The 19,641-nt window shown below is 37.1% G+C and overlaps 1 protein-coding gene across 4 annotated transcripts in view; it reads right to left on the reverse strand.

The window, feature by feature from the left end:
• Nucleotides 1-19,641, reverse strand: part of Grm8 (glutamate metabotropic receptor 8) — an 839,480-nt gene that overhangs the window by 304,294 nt on the left and 515,545 nt on the right. For all 4 annotated transcript variants that reach the window (XM_026788600.1, XM_026788601.1, XM_026788602.1 and 1 more), the window contains exon 7: nucleotides 4,185-4,385. In XM_026788600.1, the coding sequence (XP_026644401.1) occupies nucleotides 4,185-4,385 (201 nt within the window). The remainder of the gene's footprint in view (nucleotides 1-4,184; nucleotides 4,386-19,641) is intronic.

The raw sequence follows: 19,641 nt of genomic DNA on the forward strand, positions 1-19,641 counted from the left end.
CTGTCTACACAGCATGATCCTGGAACACCAACTGTCTACACAGCATGATCCTGGAACACCAACTGTCTACACAGCATGATCCTGGAACACCAACAATCTACACAACATGATCCTGGAACACCAACAACAGTCTACACAGCGCCCAGTTGTTTGGGCTACTTTATCGCCTCCTATTTACAGAGTAGAAGATTCTCCCTCCAAACCAACGGCATGGTTTTATTCATTCAAATTTTAGAGTCCAATGGACAAAATAAAACAGTATTTCCCAGTACTAATGTCAAAAACAAACGGCTGGGTAAAATTATTTCTAAGATGTAATTTCTCTTTGACACAGCCATAATTCAGTGTTTAAATGATCATTATTAAACAATTTTATCCAATGGTCAATTCTGGGTGTCTCTTTTTAAGTACTTGAAAGAACATTTTGTGTTTCACTGATTATGACAGTAAAATTATGCAAAATTTCCCTGTAAAGCTCACTTTTTTTCCCCTTTGGTTTTTTGAGATGGGGTTTCTTTATATAACAACCCTAGCTGTCCTGGAACAAGTTGTGTAGAACAGGTTAGCCTCAAACTTATAGTGATCTGTCTGCCTCTGCCTCCTGAGTACTGGGATTAAAGATGTGCACCACCAATGCCCAAAGCTTACTTTTTAAAAAAACAGTCTTTAAGAGTATTGCTAGAATGTTCCTGAAACATATTTGCTACCATATAGTTTAGGCAGCTTTAGTCCTAAATAAGCATATCTGTGAAGTGGCATTTCATTTGTATTTTAATAAATAAAGCTTGCCTGAAGAGCAAAGAGTAAAACATTCCACAGGTCAGCCTTACAGACCAGGCAATGTTAACACATACCCTTAACCCCAGTAGCCACACTAGTTGCCATAGAAATTAGGTGGCACATGCCTTTAACCAGAGTGGTGCACACCTTTATTCCTAGACCTAGAGAGGATTATAAAACAGGAGGGGACAGCTCTCAGACAGTCTCATTCTGAGATTCCTGAAGGCAGGATTGCCATTTTGGACTAAAGTTGAGTTAAGAGTTGGTGACCGGCTGTTTTGCTTTAGGGATCTTCATGTTGAACCCCAATATCTATCTCTGAGTCTTTACTAATCATGTTTCATATCTGAGCTCTGAGGAAAATAAAAACTGGTCCTGAAGAATATTTAGTATGGCCCCTGACATCTATCAAACAACCAGTCCTTGACTGATCCAATTAAGTGAGATCACTGGCCATTGCCAGCACAATCCACTCAAAGAGATTCCAATTAATGACACAAAACAACAGATTGCTGGGATGTTAAAAGAAAATTCAAATTCCAAACATCTATTTCCAATTTATGAAAATCCTGCAAAAAAAGTATTGAGTCTAAATGTGTGGCTAGAAAATTAGGACCATATAGTCACTGAGACCCTTTAATGAGCTCCTAAGGCCAGCTAGTATCTAAGGGAAGCCTTGATTTTGCCAATCACTTTAACCCAGAAATTCTTATGCTAAGTGACAGAAACATTGTATGTGTCAGTGCAGTGGTGCAGAGGATAGAACTGTAAAAACAGTGGATCCAAACTTCCTGCACTCATTCATCACAACAGAGCACATCCCACATCAGTAGATGGCGAAAGGAATATTATTCCTGCCGTCCTTGGAAGCCTCTCTCATGAAACACCCACTTGTGTTTCTTAGCTTTGATTATACTTATGCAAAACAGTCAAAGAGAAGGCTTCATCTGTGGCTGCAAAATCTGTTAAATAACATTGCGTATTTGGTTGCCAAAGGCCCAGGATATACCTCTTTTTAGGAAGAGTTTCAAAGAGTATTGTCTCGAGATTATCTAGAATTTGCCCCATCCCACAGATTTTATTGTTGGTCTCTTTTAGGCTTTGATTGTATTAAAATTGCATAATAAGTCCTTGAGTTTCTAACTCGAGTGTTTTCTTCCTTATTAATGCTCTGATGTTACACTTCTGTTTGAATAGATTTATATACCCTTCTAAATATCACGAGCAGTCATGGTATAAATAATGAATGAAGATTAGTAGGTGGTTCAATACTGAGATTTTTTTTAATGGCCAGAAAACTGAAATAATTATTTAACTTCTACTTAAGTTTACATTTCAATCTCTCCCCCTGTATCATCAACAAACAAACTTCAGCTCTCATCAAACACACCTTTAAAGACCATGGGGAAATTCCCCTGCAAGTTCATACACTAAAAGTTATGTATTTCCTGAGACCCAAGTTGGAGCTTGTGGACTGTTGCATCTAGCATAGTCCTACGCTGATTCCATATGTTCCAGTCCAAATGTACATGTCTTAGAAGTTTCTACAAGACCATATCTGGTTTATATGGGAGATACCTCAGCTTCATCCTTGTCTGAAACATCTCTCTTCTCTGCCCTAGATCTCCCCTATATAAACTTTATAATAACATTTTCTTTTCTTTCAGAGCTCACTGTAATTGCTATCATTACAATTTCTTGTTTTTATCAGGTTAATACCTTTTCTAATAAATCCGATTCCTCTATATTTTGTCCATGTTACTTGTAAAATATCTTTAGTACCTATTATAAAGGAGAACCTAATCTATGCTCAATAAATGCCCCCTAATTCAGTTATGCTTGTTTCTCCATCTAGTAAATTAACGATAGAAGATTATGGGAGAAATCGGAATAAAAAGCAAGCCCAGAAACAGTCACAGACTATATAGAAGTGAGTTAACCTATAAAAGGCAGATTAAAGAACTCAGGGATCATTGGAGTCCAGAGGCAAATTGTCTTAACAGCTATTAGACATTAAGACACTCTCTAATAGTCCATAATTGCATCATTACATCAGAGGTTAGTATAATAATTGAAGCCATCAGGAAGGGTTAGCCCTTGATGCATGGTTAAGATAAAAGTAAAATTAGCAATTCACCTTTAAATTGCATTCATTGAGTGTTTCTTTAACATGTTTCCTTTTCAGAGGTGAGCTTCAGTTATTGAGAAAAATCTGCTCATTTGCATTCTTCTTCCCACTTCCTAACTCTGTTGGAGAAATGAAGTGTTCCCTAACCTCACATTAGAGTAAATAACTTTACATTGTAACAATCCTCTTTTGTTCAATTTTATAGCTGCATGAAAATTATTTTCAAACTCCCCTTAGTGTTTATATTAACAAAAGAATTAATGCTATAGAATGATTCTAGCAAATTTTGCTATAGAAGACGGTGTCCTGTACGGAATGCAGACCAAATTATTCCTTACTTTGCCAGTACAAAGTAAGAGATGGCATTTCCACTTGAATTCTAAATTAAAGATGACCTTGTGCTGTTTTGAGAAAGGCTGGCAGCTGAGGTCACCCCAGTGTATTGTGATAGACAGTGTGGCATTGTGCATGGCCTGAAGGCATGTCCACTGTGTGGATTACAGCCAAGCTAAAGGATTAGACAGTTTGGAGCATTCTATCATTTTATTTGAAAATGATGGTCAAAGTCGTGGGCAGCAACCATTACCACTTTCATAAAAGGACAGTAGCATTCACTAACTCTTTCATTTCAGACAGACAATTCAGCAATTCACAACCAAGTACGGTGAATCCAACATATCCTGAGTTGGGTTCTTGTGACAGTCACAAAAGCAGTATTTCTGCTTCTACAGTTTAAAAAAAATATCTACAGTGCATCGCTAAAATCCTTGCTACCACATGGCTAAATCATTGAAGAAAATACAAGAAAAAATAGACATAAAATTAAACATACAACAGTGTTGAAGTGTTAAAGTAACTTCACCCATTTTTCCTCAATAGCTTAGTGTTTAATAAGCTTAATATCAGATGAAAAACAAATTTCTATAAGGTCTTCACTAATAAAGGCATGAGCAAAATATTTTTAAATAAATCTGATCTATTGCCACCAGTTCTGAATGAGCCTTATAAATGATTTCTGAAACAGCGACTTTTAAGTAGACTATTTTGATTGATAGAGAGTTATTTTTAACTTTTGTTTCTTTCAAGAACAGATTAAGGGCAGCACAGAAATATGTTTGAGATTGAAAAGCAGGTGGAAAAATTCACACTTCTGAGCAAAATGCATTGCCTCTAATCTTTGGATTTCTACTTCGTCCGAACTAACATCTTCTATAGATAGGGGGTGTGAAATTCTCTGTCGCTTAATGTTGAGGATAGAAATAAAGTTGTGACTTACCATTAAAATTCACAGCCCTGATGTAACCCAGTAGCTCTTTTCCATCGATGGTGCCCATTCTTGGACAAAGGCCTATGTACCCTGGGCAGAGTTCTTTGTGCATGTTGTGCAGGGCATATGCCATGGAATACACTGCATCAATTACAAATTGGACCTTTCCCTCCTGTTCATAAGACGAGTCCCTTGCAATCCGCTCCAGCCCTGCACAGAGAAAGCAAAACTGTCAATGGACAGACAGTATTAGATTGTAAAGAGACCAGCATGGTGATTTCCATCCTTTAAATTTAATTAGACGCAACTCTTTTTTTAATGTTAGTCCTGTCCCTAAAAGTGAGGTTTTTATAATGGGTTTTTGGGTTTTAAAAGTTTTTTTTCTTTAATTTGGAAAGAGCAGAAATTATTTAACTAGCAGCATGAGTATATAAAAAATCATAATAGAAATAATATATGACCATTATCTCTGTTTCCTCTTTGAGTGCCATTTTATTTTACTTTCCCATAACTATATAACATTTTGGTAATCCTATGATCTTTGAAGGAAAATGTATAAAGTAAAATTGTTTTCATCTAGTTTTGTTTCCATGGAACCACTGTATTGGTGGTCGAATGCAAGGTTCCTCTCCACTTCATATCAATTCTTGTTTTCAAAGTGCTATATTTAGAAGTAATTTTGTAAGTATTAAATGATAATGTTTGCTTAAGTGACTCTGGATATCTTTAAAAGAATCATTCAATTTGTTTTCTCTTTGAACCCAATTTTCTCCTTTAACTTTCTATTAGAAAGATGTAGGCTACTCAAAATGAATGTTAGTGGAAATAATTGTACACATATTTAGTCATAGTTAGGGCTGATAACTTTGCAGTATATAGGTTGATGTTTACCATTTAAAATGCAATAGCAGTAGAAAGTTTAAAAATGAAAAATAAGTTAGACATCAGCTCTAACTTAACTGTCTGATTTTGAAGATGAGGAACCTGGGAATTTTAGAATAACAGTCACAAGGCACATAGAACACAATCTAGAAACTTTTCAAGTGTCAGATTAAAAGCTCAGTATTTTGTTCTTCTTCTGGGAGAAAACATTCTAAATGTACAGAGCTTGGGGTATGAGGAAAAGAAGAATAAAAAGAAAGAGAACATATTAGAAATTCCTACCTATCATCCCAACCTATGCAAACTTTATTCATCTGAAACTAAAGCATGTACTTCAGACTTGCTCATGGATCCCAGTTATGTGTAATAAATAATCTTTAAATATAGTAAGTATTTACTTTCCTAACATTATATATACTTCTAAATTTAGTGGGTTATGGTAAAATGGTTAATACCGGGGTGTTTATACTGCAATAAAGTCAGTTAACTGCTTATTCAATAATCTTCATTTGAAATTAGACATTTTTCTTCAGCTGTCAATCATTTCTCTAACTCTGTTCTTTCCGATCCCATTGGCTGGGTCTCTGGACCTCAAAGCCTGTCATGACGCTAAATTCTGCTCTTCCACTTAATACATGAATTTCCTTTCATTTTTCTATTTCTAATAACCATTCTCCAAAACTAAATGCCTTTTCTCCCAAACTCAAAATCTACACATACTTGATGCTGTCAATACTTGCAACTAGACATAGTAGAAACCCAAAAAAGAGATTAAAATACTATATCAAATTAGTAATCAATTAAAGTCATTTGGGAAAAAAAATAATGTCTTGGAAAAAAGAATTGTATAGCCTTTTTGTCACTTGACTGCAAAACTCACGATTGTAATTGCTTTGTCTCTAGAAACAACTGCATCTGAGTCACAGTCTAAAGTTGGTTTTTCATTGTCAGAGCTAAAATGACTATTTTCCTAAAACCTCCTTTTAAGGATATTTGAGTTTAGAAAACACAGCAAGTTTTCACAAAGAGGACCTCCAACACTCCAACCAAGGCTACAGAGGCCCCTCAGCAGTGTGATCTAAGTCACATATCACGCAGGTATGGGAACTATCTCCCCTCCATGTCTCTGTGTTCCCTTCACGCCTGGAATGCCAAGACAGTGACAATTTGGGAATGCTAAGCCCAAAATTTCATCATATTCCCTGGGAAGCAAGTTTTCCAGCTCTGCGACAAATTTATCTCCCACAGTTTTAACCACAAAATAGACAACTCATAAATATATTTTAAAGAAAGACAACAGCAACTGAAATATTGGTTCTTTATTTTTATCTTATCAAGTTTTCAGATACTCTGGTAAGTTCTGAATTGATGATTTTTTCCAGGACATGAGCTCAAGACCTGAGCAATCCTGGAAAAGCCATGGTATTTGCTGAGGAAACAAAGGGCAGGAAAGTCAGGGAGAGAAAACTGTCTAAGATTGAGCCCTGGATGGTTACCCACTGTTTCCTTAACATTGATCTACTCAGCTTAATGAATCAATGTGAAGTTCAGTCAGCTTACAGCTGCTATTCCAAATCTCACGCATCCCCACAAATACAGACTCTCACAACCGCCCTACATTTGCTGGACTCAAATCTCCTGACATGGAGACACAAAGGATCTGTTATTTCAAATACTGTGCAGAAAACTGTGACCTGGCCAGGCTGGTCTGGGTACTGTATCTTGGGACCCATGACTTCCTAATCTACTAATCATAAAATTAAAAATATAAATTGATCCAGATTATTTTATGGTATGGCTGTATGAAGATAATTCTTTCATTGGAGTGCAAATAAAAGAAAATCTAATGCATAGGGAAATATTATCTTGGAATGAACATTTTATCATACAAACAGAACAAGAAATTAAAAACATATATGGAAAACGTTTCTGAGCTGATTCTTAGTGGAAAATTAAGACTTCGCCAATTGACAGGAATGGACACAGCAGAAATTGTAGTACCTTTTACTAATGGGGAATTTCTTCTTTATGGGCAGAAAAATGGATATTTAAAAAGCTTGCAGTAACTCTTTGGGAGAGATTAACAACAGATATCCCAAAAGCAAGAGACTTTAATTCATAAAAAGAACCAATTGGGTCATTTCTCACATTGTATAGGAAGCACCAATCTCTGGAGTCCCTATAGTCTGTACTAATGCAAATAAATCAGGAAAAGCAGGTTATAAATTTAGGCAGGTTAACTAAAGTGTCTCAAACTCCTTATGATTCTGTGCAAAATTCAGAATTATATGTCGTTCTCATGGTATTAATGGATTTAACAGAACTCAAGAAACTCACTGACTCTCAGTATGAAGAAGGAGGTGCTTAACATATTGAAACCATTGAACTTATTTCTGATGAATCCTAATTAACTCCACAATTTATACAATTACAGGAAATAGTTAAGAATAGGGATAATCTCATATATGTTACACATCAGATCCCATATAGGTTTGCCAGGTCCTCTAGCACAAGATAATAATGAAACATTCTTATTGTAAGAATTGTGCTGGGGGTCTCAAAATTTTGTTTTAAAAAAAAGCACCATGTCAATAGCAAATGTCTGAAAAAGGATTTTTCCATCATTTGGTAGCAAGCCAAAGAAATTATAAGGAAATGTCCTACTTGTTCCTTGAATAATCAGATTCCATTATCTGCAGGAAGTAACCCTAAAGTTATAAAAAAAATGAAATTTGGTCAAAAGATATGTTTCATTTTACAAAATTTGGAAAATTAAAATATGTACACCATACAGTAGATATGACTTCAGGATTCCATTGGGCAATTGCTTTGAGTTCTGAAAAGGCTGATTCTGTAATCACACACTTTTATAAGTCATGGTTTACATGGGAATACCTATACAAATTATAACTGACAATGTTCCAACATATGTCTCTAGCAAAATGAAATAGTTTTTGTATATTATAATATAAGGCATATTACAGCTATACCACATAATCCAATAGGACAAGAAGTTGTAGAAAGATATAATCATAATTTAAAAGAAATGCCTCATAAATAGAAAGGGTTAAAAAAGATTCCCAGAGATAGATTACATAATGCCTTACTAACTTTGAATTTTCTAAATGCTGATGATAAAATAACAACAGTTGTGGATAGACATTGGACAATAAAAAAATGCTACTGAACTAAATCAGCCTATTTGTTTTAAAGATGTGTTGACCTCTAAATGGAAACCAGGATATGTGTCACATTGGGGAAGGGTTTTGCTTTTGTTTCCACAAGAGAAGAAAAGCTATGGACACCACCAAAATAAATAAAGATTTGATGCAAACAGAAGAGACCTCTTAATAAGGAGAAGTGATAGTTTGTCAACTGATGAGGCAAGTCAACATGTAGTAAAGAAAACTCAGCCTATAAGGTTTGGGGTCGAGTTCTGTTTTTGTCTATACAAGAAAATAGAAAGACCTATCTTCAGGAAGTCAAAAGACCTTGGAAATCTAGACATCTAAAGAAGAAGGGAAAACTATCTACAAAAAATTACTAAGCAAAGAAAAATCAGGCCTAATGATACAAACACTATTTGCAGTGTAAAATCTCACTACCTAAAAATTAAAATCTCTTTACTTCTCAAAGATTTGTAATTTTGACTCAACTGAAAATAAAGCTAACTTTGGAATTAGAGTATGACTTTCTCATTCTCTAAATCCAAGAATGTTGTTAAAAGAAAAATTCAGAATCTGTCTCATAACAGAAGAACCACCTGGTGTGAGACAGAAAAAAAAACAATATCTAGGGACTATTTTTGTCACAAATCTCTTTTTCACCATATGTAATTTTGACCCTTTAGAACATTTCTTTAAATATAATACTATCTTAAAATTTAAACGTTCCATTTTGATATTAATGTTTAAATTTTCCACACTGAACAATAAACTTTCCTAACAGTGATCACTGAAGTCTCCCAAAGAATGATTGAACCCCACACAGTAATTTTACCTAGATCATATAATGCCATTGAGCTTATAAAGACCGAAAGATCAGTCTTGGACTAAAAATTGCTTAGGACAATTCCAAGGTGATTAGCTGAGATGCTCCACCTTCTTATACCACTCTAGTAAGAATTTCAGAGAGCTTCACCCATTACTCAGATACTGGCTACAATGTTACATCAGGTTTTCATGAGATTTAACAATTTTTGTTATCTTTTACTTGTTCCCATAGAGATACAGTATCTTTCCAGACAACAGGAAGTAATTCTAAAAAAAAACAATATCCCCTCCCAGCAGGGTGTGATGGATGGTCTTGGTTTTCCTCAAGGCTAGATAACTGCCATCTGTTAGGGATTGATAATAAGTTATTATAGGGTTTTAGGCAGAACAATAGAGATTAGACTCAGGAATTTCATATGGAATAAGAAAAAAGGGGGGATAGATATGATAGGATAATAAGGTATGTTATTATATTTACTTACAAAATAAAAAAGGAACTATCAGTTTTAGATAATTTGCATTGGTATAGAATCTTATATATTGATTCAAATCTGAAGTTAGCTTTCTATTCCTGTTTAAGGTACTTTGTATATTGATACAAATTCAAAATTATTTTGTTATATTCAATATATGTTCCGACTTATGTTTTAAAAGATTTTTCTATATTGAAACAAATGTAACTTAATTTGTTTATACTGTATTTATTCTTTGTATATGTTTAAAATAGATATGTATATTGATGCAAATTAAGGTTATTTTTGTCATATCACATTATACACGTCTATCTCTGGTTAAGATAGTTTTGAATATACTTATACCTACATTCTTAAAATATACTTCTGTTTACAGATTGCTTATTTTTATAATGTGATGCTTTCGTCTTTAAGCTATATAAGTTAATAAGAATTACAGATGTCACAGGGCAGGATTCCCGGCCCTCTCTCTAGCAGGGCAGGAAAGGGAAGAAGGAGTGTGGGGGAATGGAAGGGAATTGGGAGGAGGGAAGGAAGTGTAAATAATTGAATAGAAAAATAAAAATTAAAAAGAAATTTAAAAAAAAGAATTACAGGTTAGCAGTTACCCATGTGTGTCAAACTTATTATAATCATGTTAGGTTTTCTAGGTACACAGGGATATATTAAACAAATATAGATAATCTTCAAACACTTCAAAGACATACAGAATATGGAATTTAAAATGTTTTAATAACTTAGAATTTTGTTGATATATAACATGACTGCTCCTGGCAACTCCAATCTACACCCAAGAAAAAGTTGGGCACTGAAGACACTCCAAATCAAGTTTATTTTCTTCTTGGCAAAACTAGCATATTAGGCAAAAAGTTGCCCTTGCCTCAATTGCTGACAGTAAATATACTGTCCATCTAGACAAGCAAGATACAAAGGAGAGAAACTATTAAACCTTGCCAAGACAGATCAGAAAGTCCTTCAGATGTTCCTGCTTCTGAAAATTGTCTGTCAGATATTCTAGGCTTATACCCAAAGTTGGAAGCCCCAATGTTGCACAGAAACATTGGGTGACTGTCCAGGAGCCAGCTGTTTCTGTCATTTCTTGCAATTTTTGGAAGTTTCTTGCTTGCACTTACTGCTTACTTAGGTAATATTACCTTCCTTCTCAGGTCTTTAATATAGTTGAAGACTAGTTAGTTATAATCTTCCTGAATCTTAGCTAAGGGTATATTAGGTAAAAGACTTAGACTCTTCAGGAAAGACAACTATTGGAATAATCTCTAATTTTCCAATTACCTATGGTCTGGACATCTAGAATGTGTTTCTTGCTCAATGTTGTTCTTGTTGGTTGTAGTTCCATTTTTGTAGTTTTCCAATTTCTTTCTTTTCTTTCTCCTGGAGAATACTTAATAATTTCTCTTATTGTATATTACTTTATATTAGGATTAGACCCTTCTCATATGACAAAAAAAGGGAAATGTTGTGGGAATTAAGTACATTTAACCATTGGTATTGGGATGACTAGTACTATAGGTGTGGTCTTCTCTGGGTACATGATCAGATAAAGAACTGAGGACAGGGGGTAGAGCATTGTCTTGGACTTGTAAGGCTTCCAAATGCCTTGGCTCAATGACCTGGTCTGGAGCTTTCCCTATCATTCCCTGGTGAATGAAGAGGCAGTGGCGCTGCTTCATTTTGTATTTGTGAATGTGTTGTTTTCATTTCATCCCTTAATAAAGAGACTTTCAAGGGTTCTCACTTTAATTCTTCCTCCCTTTTGTCCATTGATGAAAAATTGAAGGCCTTGCAGTCACTACTCAGTATCTGTGTGATGTTCCCTTCTAGATTCCTAGTGAAATAATATTCACAAATATTTAAGAAGTTTCTCTAAGAAACATGGTGGCATTCACCTGTAAACTGCAATATGTATATATATATATATATATATGTAAAACAAAGCAAAAACCTACATGGACAACTGTGATATTTCATTGTTTTAGGAATAAAGCTGAAAGAAATAAATCAGGCATACATAGATACATTTAAAAATATTTTTGGTTTATGAATTGCTCAATCTTCATTTGTAAAATGTGTGGATCAAGAGGTATAACTGTATAATTCGCTATTCTATAAATTCCAAACCTTCTATCACATTTTTAGAGATATAGGGAGGCCTGAAGCTCATTCCAAGTAGAAGCCAGAAAAACATGAATGGTCTATTAATAAGAAAGTGTTAAGAATTAAATGTTTTCCTCTTGAGAATGTGGAAACAGAAGGTATAAGAGGAGTAGAGAATGTGAGCACAGTGGGAAAGGTTGAAATCCAAAATGCAAAAACAGCAGAGGGAACATATTAAACAGGAATGTACATCTTCCATATGAATCTGTTTATACTGGGCTCAGAGCATTTCCCTATTACATAAACTTTTTTCCTCTTTCTCTTCTTCCTCCTCCTCTGTAAATATTGTAATGTATCTAATTTTGTTTTCTTTCTTTCTTGCTCTGGTAGGAAAGAGGTAAAAGGAAGATTTCTTTGCCCCACCACTGCAGGCTGATGGTAGCTAACAATCATGCAATTGGCAGAGAACACCTTAGCCAAACTATTTCAAAGTAATTACTGTCCATGAAAAAATTCAGGAATCTTAAAATTTCCCATCAACAAAGGAATATATATATAAAAGTTATACTTATATGAGTTCTTGATTTTTTTCATGGGTTACCATTTGTGATGCTGTATATCTCTAATCACACTATGTAGGGTGCAAAAGCATAATTACAGGGTCAAATAGACCATGAGATCAATATTAAGAACCTGTAACCAGCATCTGAGGAAATGGAATAGTTAATAAAGAAGTTGTTGTGTAAGTTGAGGAACTAATATGAGTCCTCGGCTGCTACTTATGACATATATTTGTAATACCAGTGCTGTGGAAGCAGAGGGGGAAGACAAAATCCTGGAGGTCACTAGTCAGTCAGCCCACATGAACTAGTGAAGCCACATTCAATAAAAGAATCTGTGTCAAAAACTAAGGTAGAAAGTGTTTGTTAAAGCATTTGTTCAACTATGTTCATAGCAGCATTATTTGTAATAGCCAGAACCTGGAAACAACCTAGATGCCCCTCAATGGAAGAATGGATAAAGAAAGTGTGGAATATATACACATTAGAGTACTACTCAGCAGTAAGAAACAATGACATCTTGAATTTTGCATGCAAATAGATGGAAATAGAAAACACTATCCTGAGTGAGGTAACCCAGTCCCCAAAAGATGAATATGGTATGTACTCACTCATAAGTGGATTCTGGCCATAAATAAAGGACATTGAGCCTATAATTTGTGATCCTAGAGAAGCTAAATAAAAAGGTGAACCTAAAGAAAAACATATAGTTATCCTCCTGGATATTGGAAGTAGACAAGATAAAATTGGGAGCTTGGGGGTGGAGGTGGGGTGGGGGTAAGGGGAGATGGGGAGAGAGAAGTGAGAAGGGGAAAATGGGGAGAGCTTGGGGGAATAAGACGGTTGGGACGGAGGAAGGGTGGATATGGGAGCAGGGAAGTATATATCTTAATTAAGGGAGCCATTTTAGGGTTGGCAAGAGACTTGACTCTAAAGGGGTTCCCAGGTGTTCAAGGAGATGTCCCCAGCTTGTTCCTTGGGCAGATGAGGAGAGGGAACCTGAACTGGCCCTATCCTATAGCCACACTGACGAATATTTTGCATATCACCATAGAACCTTCATCTGGGGATGGATGGAGATAGAGACCCACATTGGACTGAGTTCCCAAGGTCCAAATGAGGAACAGAAGGAAGGAGAACATGAACAAGGAAGTCAGAACCGCGAGGGATGTGCCCGCCCACTGAGACAGTGGGGCTGATCTAATGGGAGCTCACCAAGGCCAGCTAGGCTGGGACTGATGGAGCATGTGATCAAACTGGACTCTCTGAACATGGCTGACAATGAGGGCTGACTGAGAAGCCAAGGATAATGGCACTGGGTTTTGATTCTACTGTATGGACTGGCTTTGTGGGAGCCTAGCCAGTTTGGATGTTCACCTTCCTAGACCTGGATGGAGGGGGTAGGACCTTGGACTTCCTACAGGGCAGGGAACACTGACTGCTCTTTGGACTGGAGAGAGAGGGGGAGGAGGATTTGGGGGGAGGGGGAGGGACATGGGAGGAGGGGAGGAGGTGGAAATTTTTAATAAAAAGAAAAAAGAAACAGAAAATAAAGAAAGCGTTTGTTGAGGAGATCCAAAGTTACCCATTAGCCTCCATGCACACATAAATACCCATGCACTCATATCTATACATCCATGATGTATATACACTGACAACAAGACAGTTCCAAAGTATGGTAAAGAGGGAAGTTTGTATTGTAGATGTGAAGGAGAAAACAAGAGGAGGCATATGGAAGAGTCCAGGCCGGAAAGAGAAAGTGAACATGGCTAGCAGATTAGGCCTGGTCGTGAGAGAAGAGAGTAAAGGCGGCAGGGGAGGGGAGGTGGGGGAGGCAGGGAGATAGAGAGATGAAGGCAGAGACCCAAGACAGCATACAGCCAAAAGAGCAGGATAAAAAGAAGAATGTGAAGTTACAGGGAGGGAAGTTTCTGAGCTGTAGGAAGTTGGTGAGAGGTGGCTGAGAAGAGCAGCCAGAATGCCAGCATGGACTCTAAAATGTGTACCAGGTATTTGTGATACTGAGGGAGCCTGGAGGCCGACAATGCTTTGGTATGCTAGTTGGCACAACAGATAGCCATTTGTCTCTTATGCGAGTAACAAGGGAAAATGACTCCTTTGGTAGAGGAAAATAGCTTCACAAGTTCCTAAGGAATGCTGACTTTTGTCTAACCTCTGGAATTTGGAGAAGTGGGGTTTCTTGTGGACCTGACACATTCCCATGTACATGAAAACACACACACACATACAGACATATGCACACACATACAAATATGAGTAAATACAATGTTATATTATTCCCATGTATTCTATAAACAATAGATTATGATTTTGTTTTAGATTCACCGGAAGTTCTTGCAGTCTATAACGATATTCCCCATTATCTGTTAAATAACTAGCACAGGTTTATACACACATCTTGACAAACAGATATATAGGCACAGAGAGACAAAATAAAGTTGCTTTTCCTTGATTGTTCTTTCAGTGTGATCCAGCTTCATATTGCTCATACATAATTGATTCCTATGCATTCAAACATGTTAGAGCATCTTAGTAAAGAGAATTGGCAGGATTTTCACTATTCCAGCTGCTTATGTCCTTAGCCAGAAGTAAGACTCATGTATGAAGCATGTATGAAGAGTAATAATATTCCAGCTCGCACCATTTTTCTTTTTAGCTTTTTTTTAGGGGTGTGGATTTGAAACAGGGTCTCCTATATAGTCCAGACTGGTTTTGAACTCATTATTCTTCTGCCTCAGCCTCCAAAATACTGGGATTACAGTTATACACGACTTCTTCTGGACCATCCTACCATTTATTTATTTATTTATTTATTTATTTATTTATTTATTTATTTATTTATTTATTTATTTATTTTGGTTTTTCGAGACAGGTTTTCTCTGTGGCTTTGGAGCCTGTCCTGGAACTAGCTCTGTAGACCAGGCTGGTCTCGAACTCACAGAGATCCGCCTGCCTCTGCCTCCCGAGTGCTGGGATTAAAGGCGTGCGCCACCATCGCCCGGCCCATCCTACCATTTAAAGTGAAAGTTGGGAAGGCTGCCCACTGAGTGGTAACCTTATAGAATCAGCCGACACTATAAAGCTTTCTCCCGTGAGCAGTGAAAGCATACGTCTACAAACAGACTGAACCGTATTTCGAAATTTGAAAAGAAACAGCTTATTTTTGTCTCAGGCTGTTTGGATGGGGCATTTCTCTCTGCAACTGTGTGACTCTCATGGTAATGCTTAGGGTTTTATAGCAGCAGGAGCCGGCTCTTCCCTTTCTAAATCTGATTCTCTCGTTCATCTACAGTTTTGAAAGCTGACAGTGACTCGTGAACTTAATTGGCTATAAAATTTCATTATGCTATACTTTCTAAAGTTAGCATTAATGCATTACTGTAAAGCACTAAATATTGTCAAAGGCTGTCAGCCATCCATTTAAAATGCCACTGTAAAGTTGTGACGGGTTTTAGTGTATGGCTTAAAATTAACCGCATACAGCAACAAAGATCTCTTGCATGTTAGGAGATGAAGTCACCCACTATTGTACAGCAAGATTGATGCTTTCATTAATGAAATCTCAAACTTCCGAGTGCACATTATGTTTCTGGAAAGCACTCAATGTGTGTGAGTCCAAAAGATATCATGTGGACCTCAGTTCAGGTAGTTCATAATCTTTGGTGTATCATCTTGGTGTTTATTACTTCTTTTAAAAAAAATTATTGAAATTACTTTTCAGCAAAGTATTTTTATTTTATTGAAAATATATTTATTTTCTCACATGGTTTCCCCTTCCCCAACTCCTTCCAGATACTGCACAACTCCCCACCCACCCAATGCCATGCCTTTTCTTATTCTCTCTCTTCAGAAAAAACAATCAGGCAAACAAACACACAGGAAGAATTAAAATAAAAGAAATAAAACACAAATTGAAATCCTCTTATAAAAGAATTATACAAGAAAAATGCTGTTTTTTGTTCTCCAATGGAGTCTCACTATTTATTGTTTCTTACCAAAAGGAAAAATCAGCTCAAATTTACAAACCGCTGTTTAGGTTAAAATGGGAGACGCTGAGCCAAGCTGGACAGTAATTTACAGGTGAAGAAAAGACATTTATTATTGCACAGTTTTGCTTTCTACGCATTTCCCACTTTTCTGGATAGAGTTCAGTTTAGTAAAATTGGAATTTCAGAGAGTTGTGTTCATTTTCTTGAAATTAGGCATGCACTACTTCAATATATAACAGGGTAAACATAGTTCAATTTAAAGCGAAGAGGTAAAATAAATTGGACAGAAGAAATAAAGCTATCAGTTGCTGTATTCACAGGAAACCAAACATTCCAATCGTTTGGTTCTTTTTTATTATTGCTGTCTTCATTGGGCTGGTAATCCTCTCAGACTCTAAATTCATATGTTAAAAAGTATTTCTTTTAGAACATTCCTCCCTGGTGCTTTCTTAAGTATGCAGCAAGTGTTTTAAATAATTAAACCATTTCCTCGAAGTTGCTGCTGAGAGATTGGTGAGAGGAGAGGAGCATTTGTGAGCCTGCCATGAATAACCGTATCCTGGAGAGAATTTAAGAGTCATTCTGAATTCCACAGGAGTTCCACAGCCCTTACTCACGGCCACCACGATCATGACAGGAATGGGTCACATGTGCTTTCTCTAACGCAGCACACAGAGGCTGTGATTGTGGAACACAGTGACTTTTAAACCATTAGGATCCTCAGTGTCTCTAAAACACTTTTCTCTCAAGAGCAGCCAAGCTGTTGAGCTGACCAGCGTAGGTCATCTTTTACTGAATGTGTATTGAGCTCAGAGATAGAATAAAGGGAACATGTGTAAACATGAGACATAGGAATGTCTGTTGGGCACAAAGATACACATGAGAAGTGTGAGACCCCAACTGCAAAGGAAGGAAAACTTGATCCCTGAACTCAGGCAAAAATCCAGTTGACAAAAAGGAACAGTTAGCTACAGGAGAGGACCCAACAGTCAGTCATCCTAATGTCAGTCAGTCATTGTCTTAGTTAGGGTTTTCTATTGCTGTGAAACAGCATCACTACCATGTCAACTTTTATAATGCAACCATTTCACTAAGGGAGCTCACTTACATTTTCAGAAGCTTATTCCTTTATTATCATGGCTGGTGTTATGGTTTTAGTCCCTGGTCCCTTTAAGAGGCAAGCCACGCCCACTGCTAGAGACTCCTGACCTCTCCTCCCCATCTTGGATAGCTCTCTGTCCTCTCCTGGCTTGCGGGTGTATTTCTCCGTCTCTCGGGGGCCCTTCTCTCTGTCTCTCTCCTTTCTCTCCTTCTCTCCCTACTCTTTTCTCTCTTCTCTCTTCTCTCTCTCTGCTCGTTGCCTGCTCACAGCGGCCGGCTTGTGTGGCTCTCCCGGGAACCAGGAGTCTCTGCCTAGGACTGGCTGTGAGCCTGTCTGCGCACCCCAACATTTCTCGCCACCAGCTGCAGGGATCTCGCCAGCATTTTTAAAAGCAGGGATCTTGGCCATATGAAGGCAAACATGATACTGCAGGAATAACTGACAGTCCTACATTTTGCAGGCAACAGGAAGTCGACTGAGACACTGGGCAGTATCCTGAACATAAAACTTGAAACCTCAAAGCCTGACCCCAAGTGACATGCTTTCTCTTAAAAAAAAGTCATACCCACATCAACAAAGCCACACCTCCTAATAGTGGCACTTCCTTTAGGGGCCATTTTCTGTCAAACCACTGCAAACAGAAAAGATGAGTAAATATTTATGAGAAGACGCAAAGACAACCAGACTATAAATAGATTACTTATAAAGGTGTAACACTGTAGCCTAGTAAGTATGCTTATGGTAAGTAATATCCAATTTATAAGGGAATTTACACCCAAGATTCTGCTTTATGAATTCTGCGGCAGACTTATTGAGGACCTGTAAAAACAAATGTTTTGAACTAATGAAGTAATTTGAACCTCTGCCTTATCCATTTACAAGGGGGCAGAGGAAATGAGAAGATAAGGGTCCTCGGCTGAGAATCTCCAGTCTTCGGTAATTTAACCTAGGTAGCTGAAGGGAGCAGCCTCCCAGTAGCCAGCGGACAGACACACCAGGAGACACTTGTAAATCAGCCACTGAAGAGCTCTCCAGTCTACAATAAGTCCTTCCTTTGTGTCTGGCAGGAAATGGAAAGTGCTTCAGGCAGGTGTCAGGTGTCCCCTTCAGGTGTTGAATTTTCCAGCAATGCCCCAGGGTGTCTGAGGCACTGAAAACCCTGAGGTAAGTAGCAAATAAGATTAAGAGTGTATCTTCGGGCAAAACAGTCAGTTTAAAAGAAAGACATTGAGAAGACTAAGTTATTTCATACCTAGATCCCCAAGTCCCCAAACGAAGAAAAAGTCTGCTTGATTAAATCCAATCATCTGCATTTTCTACATAATTATCTTAGATCCTGCACAGCGGAGACAAATTTTGATTTGAAAGTTTCTATGAAAACGTTGATAAATAGTGACGTTTTCTTTCTTGAAAGCGTGATATAGATAGCTCCGCTATAGACAAATTTAAATCTTCCTTCCTAATTCCCAGTTCAGCAGAAAAGGGAGACCCAAATGCCACTCTGACCCAGCAGGTCATAGTCTTCAGACCCTATGACTTGGCTTTAGATATTATTTTTTTTTCTAATTACAAAAGTAGCATGTTGGATGAGTAGAATCTGGAACACAGTGGATGGCAAAGAGAATAAAGAGCACCACTCAGCAGGCTCTCATTGCCACCATTTGCATACTGGCCTGATGCCTTACAACATTTCTTTGTCTCTTCCTTTAAAAACATTAAAGTGATCTATTCTTTTTAATATTGCTGTATTCGCTCCACTTACAGAGGGGAGTTTTCTTTTATTACAGGAAAGTATGGCTGTTAATACTGTCTTTAAACTTTAATTAAGATTATTGTATAACCTTCCATCATTTAACAGATTTGAATTTTGCGGGTAATTCTTTAATGAAGTGCGTCATTTACAGCAATGTCGAGGGTCGCAGATCAGTTTTTTTTTAATATTGTGAGCCAGTTCTGCCAATGGTATTTGCTGAATGTATATTCTTTTTTTCCATCAATTTTTACGAAGCCACATTTAATACATATCAAAAGTGTATATCTTTTGGATATCTAGCTGAAGTTTCTGCCTGAAGCCATTTATCTCTTTATGTGCCAATACACCATCTTTAATGGTTATTGTGATTTCATAGTGTTAGGTTATTGGTTTATTGGTTGTATCATTAAATATCTTGACTAGTGTTATTCTTTCCGTCCCTGCCCTGGCCACGCCCACTCCTTTTAACCTCTGACCTCGCCCGCCATTGCTCTCTCTCTCTGTGTTCTCTCCTGGTATACACACGGGGCTTTGCCTCTCTCCTCCTCTCCCTCTCCCTCTCCCTCTCCCTCTCCCTCT

The sequence above is a fragment of the Microtus ochrogaster genome, unplaced genomic scaffold (genome assembly GCF_000317375.1).
Source record: "Microtus ochrogaster isolate Prairie Vole_2 unplaced genomic scaffold, MicOch1.0 UNK4, whole genome shotgun sequence".
NCBI lineage: Eukaryota > Metazoa > Chordata > Mammalia > Rodentia > Cricetidae > Microtus > Microtus ochrogaster.